Source organism: Lactuca serriola, chromosome 4, assembly GCF_051521515.1.
Source record: "Lactuca serriola cultivar US96UC23 chromosome 4, Lser_US96UC23_V15, whole genome shotgun sequence".
NCBI classification, from domain to species: Eukaryota; Viridiplantae; Streptophyta; class Magnoliopsida; order Asterales; family Asteraceae; genus Lactuca; species Lactuca serriola.
Genome location: NC_136411.1, coordinates 101,173,885 through 101,184,453, shown reverse-complemented (window position 1 = coordinate 101,184,453; position 10,569 = coordinate 101,173,885). Strand labels below are relative to the sequence as shown.

The window sequence follows — 10,569 nt, the reverse complement described above, 5'->3', positions numbered from 1 at the left end:
TCTGTACACAACAATTTGTGCTTTATAGAGTTTTACAATATAAAATTTTAAAACATAAATTATTGTGTACGAAAAAGACAACAAATTGTTGTAAACGAATAAGCTCTCATATAAATATACCCTGCACCTAAATTATTAAAAAAACTAACAATTTATTTTCCATCAATTAATTATTCTTCAGCAGCCTCTCTATCAAAAGAGCAAATACCAACTAAAGTCAAAAGCTAGAGTATAAACTTACAAAATGGTCAAATTAATATAGATACCTTTTTTGTTTTACAATACAAATTTTTAAAACATAAATTGTTGTGTATGAAAAAAAACAACAAATTATTTTATACGAATCAGTTCTCATATAAATATACCCTACACATTAGTCATTAAAAAAAAAAACTAACAATTTATTTTCCATCAATTAATTCTTTCTTCAGTAGCCTCTATGCCAGAAAGAGCAAATACCAACTAAAGTCTAAAAGCTAAAGTATAAACTTACAAAACGGTCAAATTAATATAGATACCTTTTGTGTTTAAAGAATCATAAGCACTAATGGCTACAAACAACAAAATATGCAAAGATTAAAGAATATGTTGCGATGCACGTTTCAAATTGTAGATAAATTTAAAGAAAAAAATATTTTTACATCCAGGGACGGAACACAAGCATTGTAGTTAGGGGGCTGAAATAAAACTTCAAAACAAAACCATATAGACAAAAAAAAATTGGTTCAAAATTATGACATATCAAAATTTGAAACAAGAAAACTAATAATAAATATTGTTACATCCCACTTCAAAGTGGAACTCGCCGAACTTTTGCATTTTTGAAATCTTACACAATTGTTTCTAGACTAATCGTTTCGGCAAGTTCCCTTTCAAAGTACAAAATCAATGAGTCGTTCAAAAACTCATCTTCCATCTTATTACGTAACCTTGTTTTAATAAGGTTTATCGCTGAAAATGATCTTTCTGTTGTAGCAGTGGAAACCGGAAGAGTAAATATGAGACTAGCTACTCGATAAATAAGATGAAAGTTAGCCATTCTTCCGGTCTTTATCAACCATTGACACAACTCTGAAATAGATGTGATCAATAGTTTATAATTTGTGTGTTTAACAACATCAATCTCATAGTGTTGAAGTTGCAACTTCAAAAGTAATTTCTCTTGTTCACTAAAATCTTCAGGATAAAACTTTTCCACTAACCGACATACATCACCACTTCGAAAAGGCTCATTAACCTAAATAAACAATATATTATGATTTTACACTCGTATACAAGTTGATATGAACTACATAAAATATTAACTAATAATTATATAAGTTACCGATTTATTTTATTATATTAAAACCTAAATAAACAATATATTATGATTTTACACTCGTATACAAGCATAGTAGTTATAGTCTTCATATTTTACATATTGTATTTGCATACTAAATGTCTAAATTACCACAAGTTTAAAAAACAATAAATAATATTTAATATAAGTTTGTGAAGAGTCTATTTCTTCACAGGAATCGAGTGGATAGCAATATTAAAGTAATTCTCAGTGATTCTTAGTTGTCAGTCTATAACCAAAGCTACACTCCCCCTTTAACATATAGAAAGAGAAACAATAAAAAAAGAGAGAAGGCAAGTACATACACAAAAACATGAATGAAAATTAATACCTGAAAACTCTTGTGGAGAGCGAAGAGCCGAAGAAGATAACAAATTATTTGAGAGGGACGGCAAACGAAGGAGAAAAAAAGAGCGAGCGGAAAATAAGCGGTCCAACGACGGAGAAGCAGTGGTCCGGCGAGCGGCCACAGAGACCGGTGGGAGAGATGCAGGTGGGCGATAGACGACAACGTTTTTCCGGTGAGATTTGGAATTTTTCCGGCGTCGATATTTCTAGGTCTCCATTGTTTTCTTAAAAACCCAAATCTTTGAGTTAAAAGAATTTTATGTTTGATTTGATTTTTTATTTTGTTTTATAGAGAGTTTCTTAACTTAATTAATTTCCTAATGTAATACGTATTTGGTGAGTGATTTTCGGATGAGTTAAGTTTATCACTTGATAACAAAGTTTTGTAACTTACATCACATATACAGGTGAACTCAAAACGGAGGGACCACTTGGCAAATATACTAATATTGGATTTTTTTTATAAAAGAAAACTATATATATAAAGTATTATGAGCCTTAAAACCGGAGAGGCCATGGCCCCTGACCCCTCTTAACATCCTGGTTACATCAAATGTAGCAATTCCTACCATTGTTTGAGAACTCTACATTATCTTCATATAAAATTTGTAGCAAAAAGTAAAAGGTTAATAATTTTTAATAGAAATGCAAGCTCCTACAGTTTCACCCTATTGCAAATTGATACATCAATAAGGAAGAAGAATACATCCAACACTGGATCGCGTTCCTGCGAATAACAATGCAATAGTATAGTTTTTGTTTATTTTTAACTTAATAGATTTATTGGTTAACAAATTAATGTTGACCATAAATCCCCTTGTGGTAACGAATTCAACTGTTCCACTACAGTTCTCAATTTTTTTTACCTTATTGAATAAATTAGTTTTATAGAAAAAAATATATATATCATCTTTATAATAAGAGAAATTAAATATTCTTTTATTTTTGTTTTTATAAATCATCCTACTTAACTAAATGATGATATATGTCATATTAATATACTAAAATATAATTAAATTTTAATAAATATGTAGGAACATTTAGGGTATGTGGTGGAGATCTGGATACCAACTTGGAACGTGATACCACCTTTCGAACTGATATTTCTACCCTATACCTGGGTTACAAGAAATTCAGTCTAGGATAATCCAAGTGGACACTTACGTTTCTAGACACAGAAAACGTAAGCCAATATGCTAGAGGATTCTGTGAATGTATAATGAAAAACGAGAGCTTAAGATCGTAACCCCCTCCTGAAGAGAAAGAGTTATAAATATATTAAACACGATTAGGGTTTCATTAGGGTTGGACCGTTATTAGTTGCTTTGGAAACAAGTAATATCAATCCAGATTTAATGACGATTTAGGGTTACCAAAAACTAACAAGTTTCGTTAGTTTTACCATAATCACCCGCGGAGGCGCTGCCCCTCGACCCCGCCCGCTGACATGGCAGCGGGACCCCATCCAGTGGCTCTGCCCCTTGGACCCCGCTAGGGGCGCTACCCCTAGACCCCGCCAAAGGGGCGCTGCCCCTTTGGATACCTCAGACACGGGGGCGCTGCCCCCGAACCCCCGACTAGTCGTCGAACCGGCTTCTGACTCGATCTTATACATGTGTGCACTCCGCACAACCCCGTACATATATTAGAGTACAAATCATGAAGCCTCTTAGCTCACATGTTGGTTCCAGTTACTTAAAATGACATGGTGACACTAAAATCACCAACAAAATAAACATTAAATGTTACACATACCACTATTTAATTAAATATGAATATTTATATGAACAAAAAAATTAAAAGTATATTTAATTTGTCGTAACCCGTTCCATCACAAGACACACTTACCTCTAATCAGGCCCAAAAGTTTTGGGTTCATTTTTTCATGTCTGGATTAGGTTATTTTTGTCATCCCTCCTTGTTTTTGGAAACGACAAATATATTAAAAAACTAGAGCCTTCACTTAGCAAGGAACTAGATTAAGGACCAAACAATACAAAACAAATTGAAAATTACAAATCAGAAAACGGAGAGATTAACCACTCCTCCCAATTGCAAATACTATTCTTACTTCTATGCTTCAATCAGTAAAAAACCATTGACTTTATGCAATCGATACCATAAGATGGTGAAGTCCCCTCCATTTGGAATAGGCGTTTATTTCTGAATCTCCATAAATTCCACAGCAAACCATAGCAGATCGCCACCAGCCTTTCCTTTTTCTTTTTGAAGTCCCATCTTGTGCCAGCCAATTGAAGAAGATCATAAGAATTCTTCAAAGAGTCCTGAACATGTGATAATCCACACCAACCCAATATATTATTCCTGATCATAGTCGCAAATGGACAGTTCATAAGAACGTGTTCTGAACATTCAACCGCCCCAATACACGAACAGCACAGCAAGGAATTTACTGCAATACCTCTCTTGTCTAACGCCACAGTGGTTGGAATTCTAGCTTGTACTGCCCTCCAAATAAAACATGTCACCTTAATGGGTACCACCTTACACCAAAGAATCACAGAAGTCTCAGGGATGTAGACCTGCGAAACATCCACAATCTTTCTGAGACAGTTGACCGAGTAACTGCCATCACCTGATAATTTGCAACTCCAGTGGTCCAGTCCCGTTCCGAGGCGAATATCAATAATATCCATAGTTAGGGCAGAGACCGCAGAGTCTAAACCCAGATCACCCGGTCTAGACTTCCAACTCCATACATGGTTCGAATCCACAATTCTTTCGGATACCTTACATCTTTTCTTTGTTTCTAGTTCAAATAGGGTAGGGTATTTAGTCTTAAGATTCTCAGACCCCAACCATTGATCATACCAGAAGAGTGTTTGTTGCCCCGACTCCAGCACAACATTGAATATGTCATGGACATCTAACCCATACTCTAATAATGCATGTTTAATTCTGCAAATATTATTCCAAACCCCAACACACGATTGATTAGATAAGTATGCACCGGGTTTATTCCATAAGTTATGTATTCCGGAGATCACTTGGGCCCAAAGGGAATGGCTAACATTCTTTAGTCGCCACCACCATTTTACTAGTAGCCCAATGTTTAAGGCTTTTATGGAACCCACACCAAGACCCCCATTACTTTTGGCAGCCAGCACCTTCTCCCAACTGACCTAGTGGATTTTCTTACACCCATCACAACCACCCCAAAGAAAGGACCGCCGAATCTTCTCCAATTCCTCTAAAACTCCCACTGGGGCTTTGAACAAAGAGAGATAGTAGGTAGGCAGGTTACCGAGGACTGACTTTAGTAAGGTTAGTCTGCCACCAAAAGACAGTGATTTAGACTTCCACACGGAGAGTTTGGAGTGAAATTTTTTAATTATCGGCTTTCAGTTTTTGATTATATTCATGTTAGCACCGACTGGAACACCTAAATAATCGAACGGGAGGGCACCCGCAGCACAGCCCAGTAAGTTAGCCCAGTGAACAGTTTCAGACGCAGAGACTCCAATACCAAAAACTTTCGATTTATGATAGTTCACTTTAAGGCCCGATGAAATATGGAAGCATCTCAAGATACGAGCCAGGTTTTTAAGATTACTTCGGGACCACTCACCCAAGAACAACGCGTCGTCAGCGTATAATAGATGAGATACGATCGGACCATTACTCGGGATCGGGACACCTTTAAAGAGGCCTTTATCGCACGCCGTTTTGAGGGCTACACTCAAACCCTCCATAGCAATAATAAAGAGATATGGAGAGAGAGGATCACCTTGGCGAACCCCCCGAAAGATAGGGAATTCCTTCATCGGGGAACCGTTAATGAGCACAGAGGCCCTCGACGAACTCAAACAACCACGAATCCACATCCGCCATTTATTACCAAATCCCATCTACTCAAGAATCGAGTCAAGATATTGCCAATTGACTGAGTCAAAGGCCTTATCAAAGTCGACCTTAAAGAGCAGGAGTTTTTTACGAGCCCTCTTCGCCCATGAACAGACTTCATTGATCATGAGGGGACCATCAAGAATACATCGCCCTTCTACATATGCAGACTGCTCTACACCAATTAATTTCCCAATAACTGTCTTTAGCCGATTAGAGAGTATTTTGCTAATGATCTTACTCAAGCATCCCATTAGATTAATAGGGTGGAAGTCATTCAAGGATAAGGGGTCTTTGGTTTTGGGAGCCAATGCAATGAATGATGAATTTCATCCCCTAGCAAACGAACCACACCTTTCAAAGTGATTTACAAAGTTCATCACATCGCCCTTGATAATGTCCCAATATTTTTTAAGGAACTTGAATGTGAAGCCATCAGGGCCTGGTGCTTTTTCACTTCCACAGTCCCAAATCGCAGCCTTCACCTCATCTAGACTAATGGGGGATTCTACTCTAATGGCTTCCATCATTGAGATTGACTTGAACTGTGGGTTAATAAGTTTGGGCCTGGAAACATGATTTTCAGAGAACTTGATAGAGTAAAATCTGAATACTTCCGCTTTGATCTCATTAACATCAGTTGACCAGCGCCCATTAATCATGAGACCGTGAAGAAGATTCCTTCTATTTCTGTTGTTGATGTAACCATGAAAGAACTTACTATTCTCATCCCCGTCAATGATCCATTTAACTCTTGCCTTTTGTTTCAGGTCCAAGGTTTTAAGACGTTCCCACTCCTCAATTTTTTTGATACCTGTGTTCCAGACATCCAATTCAGCAGTAGAAAGTGGTCTGGTCTCCGCAATTTTCACTAGGTTGTTAACCACAGACCTAGTATCATTGTACACCTTTTTTTCGTAAGACTCACAACTCTCCTCCACCTCTTAATAGAGTCCTTCAAGTATCTAAGTTTGGCAGCCAAGTACGCATCAGGAGAACCGTATCCAACAAATTCGTCCCAAGCGTCCTTTACAATTTGATCAAAACCATCCATGAGAAGCCAGGAATTAAATAGCTTGAACGGGATCGGTCCAAAATCTGACTTGGTAGAGGTTAGGGTAATAGGACTATGATCTGAAAGCTCCCGAGGGAAAGCTGTTACAACACCGAGGGGAAAATATGATAAAATGTAACAGCCCGGAATTTCAGGTATTGTTATAATTATGTTTTTGGGGTGTCTTTAGAGGGGACTCAGCGAGTTGGAGCCTAGACTCGCCGAGTAGGATCGCGGATCTGGTCGCGGGTTCGCGACTGGACTCGACGAGTCCGGATATGGACTCGGCGAGTCTGCGCTGTTTAGCGAAAACCCTAACCGTTCAGGTTTGGGATGTATATGAGGGACTTTATGGCTGTCATTGTTCACTCTAGCCTTCTGAGAGAAACCCTAATTCGATTGTGTGCATCTGGAGCAAGGTTGAAGACCATTGTTGATTTTGGAAGAGTTGTTGTGCAAGGAAGAGAAGGCTTGGTTAAGGGAACAACAAGAGAAGTCACGTTCTGAGGATTGGGGACACAGAGAGCACATTATTCAGGTAATAATTCGAGTTACATTCTTCTATGTTGATGTGTATATGGATTTAAGGTTTATGGAACCCTTTTGTGGTTAGATTGAATGTTACCTTAGTCCCCCAAATGATTGGCACCCTGTATTGGGACCTTTGGAGGTCCAGAATGTCCCATGCCTGAGCATTTCGGGAATCAATGGAGGTTTTGGATTGGAATCCTTATGCCTTAGGTCAAAATGTGAATTATGAGTCATGGGGTGTATTATGAGCACCGAAATGGGGACATTACGTGATGAATCAGTCTAGGAAGGCCAGACCTATGAAGGGTCGGAGCAGTTCTGACCTTAGAAAGCAGTTTGAGCGGTTGCATAGCATGGACTCGCCGAGTCCGATGAACAGACTCGGCGAGTAACTTGAAGATTAGCTGGAACTCGTCGAGTTGTTCTTCAGACTCGGCGAGTTGAGTCGGGGTGGCCCCGCGATTCTTCCAGGAGGAACTCGTCGAGTCAAGAGGGATACTCGACAAGTAGAAAGGGAATATTAGAGAATTGGTGAGGACGTCTAGACTCGCCGAGTCGCCATAGCACTCGCCGAGTCCGGTCAAGTTGACCGTTGACCGTTGACCGTTGACCAGAGTTGACCTATGTCTGACTTCTTAGGGATAGTCAAACTTAGAAGATAAAAGTGTTAATAAGAGATATATGATGTTATAGGGAGATTGTAGCTCGGCAGATCGAGCACGAGTGATTTCGGGATTTGCTAGCTTTCGATATTCACGAGGTGAGTCTTCTCACTATACTGTACCCGGAAGGGTTTGACTGTATGACCGGAAGGTCAGATGTGATATGTGATATATGTGCTATATGTGGTAAGTTATTTATTATATGTGTGTTATGTATGTTATGGGCCGGAAGGCGATTATGTTATGGGCCGGAAGGCGATTATGTTATGGGCCGGAAGGCGTTGTGTTATGGACCGGAAGGTCGGCATGGGTAGGACCGGAAGGTTTACCCAGCAGGGACGGAAGTCCCCTGAGACACATGGACCGGAAGGTCAGGGCCTGGAAAGGCGTATGTGCGTAAGTTGTATATTAGGGAACTCACTAAGCATTTATGCTTACAATTGTATGTATGTGTTTCAGGTACTAGCGAGGACCGTGGGAAGGCGCTGGCATGATCTGTACACACTAATTGATGTTTTGAGATCTTGGGAATTCTATGAATTGTATTTTGACATAACACTTGGAATAATTATGCCTTGTTTGAATGAAAATACTTTATTTTTGAAATGAAAATTTTGTTTGAAAATTTGCGTTGTTACAATTGGTATCAGAGCCTTGGTTTGAGGGATTCGGGTGCACCTTCGGGCGTAACTGAACTCAAACCGAGGATTTGAGGAAAACTTTTAAAAATAAAGGCATAAACTTTTATGAATGATTTTGTGGTAAATAAGAAAGAAGCAGTGTGTACGATCAGTTAGCGCCCGAACGGTAAAGATCCCCAAAATACCTTACAATGTTATGTTATGAGATGAGTTATGATATGAATTGTTATGCATGCTAGAAGACTAGGTATTCATGATAGGAATAGAGTGGCCTGATTTGTGATGCCTTAGTCTAGGGAGTTTGCCGATATGAGATGCTTGATAGCGTGCAGGTAGATAGTGCATATCGAAAGTAGAGTACTCACTATCCGGGGTTTGGGGAGGAAGATTTGGGATGAATACTGATGCGGTGTGGTCGGTAGTATTGGGCCCGTACTACCGAAGACACCGGGTCAGTGGGAGACCCAAGTAAGAATCCCTGGATATCGGAGACTGAGTAGGGTTGCGTTATCGAGTGCGATTATACTCGATGGAGTCTCTGGTAGTTTTATGTTGTATTTCAGAGACATCATGGTTAGACCACGCCACGGAGCGAGTTCGAGCGGTGTGAGTGACGAGGAGATTCGTCAGATGATTCATGAGGAGGTAGCTGCAGCGATTCGGGCTGAGATCCCGGAGATGTTTGGGTCTATTAAGACCACCCTGATGGAGACGTTTGAGGAGCGGTACGCCGCATTGACTGAAGCTGCAGCCGCTGCAGCTACCGCAGCTGTGGCCGCTGCCAGGCCACAGGGGGTGACTCGTTGCTGTTCCGGGAGTTCAGCAACACGAAGCCACCTGAGTTCGATGGGACGCAGGATCCGATTGTTGCGATGAGGTGGATCGCTGATATTGAGGGGTGCTTCTACACTTGTTCATGTCCGGAGCACCTGAGGGTACGGTTCGCTTTGAACCAACTCCGTCTGGGAGCGAAGGATTGGTGGAAGTTCGTGACGGCGAACTTCACTTTGGCAGAGATTTCAGCAGTGACATGGGAGGGGTTTACTTCTATGTTCAGAGACGAGTACATTCCCTCAGTGGAGAGGGAACGATTGGTTCAGGAGTTCTTAACCCTCAAGCAGGGTACTGATTCGGTTGCGGTGATCACGCGGAAGTTTCATGAGAGGGCGATGTTCTGCCCCGAGCTGGTGTCCACAGAGCAGGCTCGGATGAGCCGCTACTTGGGTGTTTTGAGGAGGGATATCCGGGAGTTTGTGTCAAACTCCACCTATCATACCTTTGCTGAGCTTCAGGCGAATGCCAAGAAGCGCGAGATCGAGTTGGAGACCCAGGCCAGGGAGGAGGCCGAGTCTCAGCGGGTGGACCGGCGGCCGGCTCAGTCTCAGCCGGCAGCCAAGCGGACCAAGTCCGCCGATTCGAGGACGAGAGGTCCGAAGGGCCGCACTTGCGGAAAGTGCGGCAAGGGTCATGATGGGGCGTGTCGATCTGGTGCTTGCTACAAGTGTGGCAAGGAGGGGCACATTGCTAGGGAGTGCCCCAAGGGGTTTACGGTTTGCTTTCATTGCAACCAGACAGGCCATCGGAAGGTCGAGTGCCCACAACTTCTTCAGGGATCTGCACCTACTGCCAGAGCTACTGCGACTCGACCGGTGAAGGCCGAGGCCCCGAGGGCTCGTGGGAGAGCCTTTCAACTGACTGCGGAGGAGGTCCGCGCTGCGCCCAATGTTGTGGCAGGTATGCTGTAATTCATGTATTTATTTTAATGTCGAGATGTTATGCTTATGTTATTATATGCGTAGGTACTTTCCTTGTGAACTCTGTGCCTGCTCTAGTGTTATTTGACTCGGGTGCGAGTAGGTCCTTTGTATCTTTAGCTTTTAGTCAGCATATCAGTGTTAGTCATGAGTCGTTGAGCCGGCCTCTGAGAGTTTCTATAGCTGACGAGAGAGTGATTTGTGCCACGGAGGTTCTCCGGGGATGTGTGTTAGAGATTTTCGGGGTTGAGTTTCCGATTGACCTGATTCCTATTGCGATGGGTGATGTCTGTGTCATTGTGGGCATGGACTGGTTGAGCCGATTCGTCGCTGTCATCGACTGTGAGCGTCAGCTGGTGACTATACGAGACCCTAG

General features: G+C 41.3%; 1 protein-coding gene across 1 annotated transcript; it reads right to left on the bottom strand.

Annotated features, from left to right (window-relative positions):
* Positions 1–5,049: 5,049 nt before the first annotated feature.
* On the bottom strand, positions 5,050–5,400 carry LOC145098668 (uncharacterized). The gene has a single exon (XM_079036283.1). It carries the CDS (start codon positions 5,398–5,400, stop codon positions 5,050–5,052), a length of 351 nt encoding a protein of 116 aa, XP_078892409.1.
* Between the last annotated feature and the right edge of the window lie 5,169 nt (positions 5,401–10,569).

Excerpts from the sequence above, each read along its gene's own strand:
- LOC145098668 (XM_079036283.1), bottom strand. The coding sequence starts at position 5,400 with ATGGAGGGTTTGAGTGTAGCCCTCAAAACGGCGTGCGATAAAGGCCTC.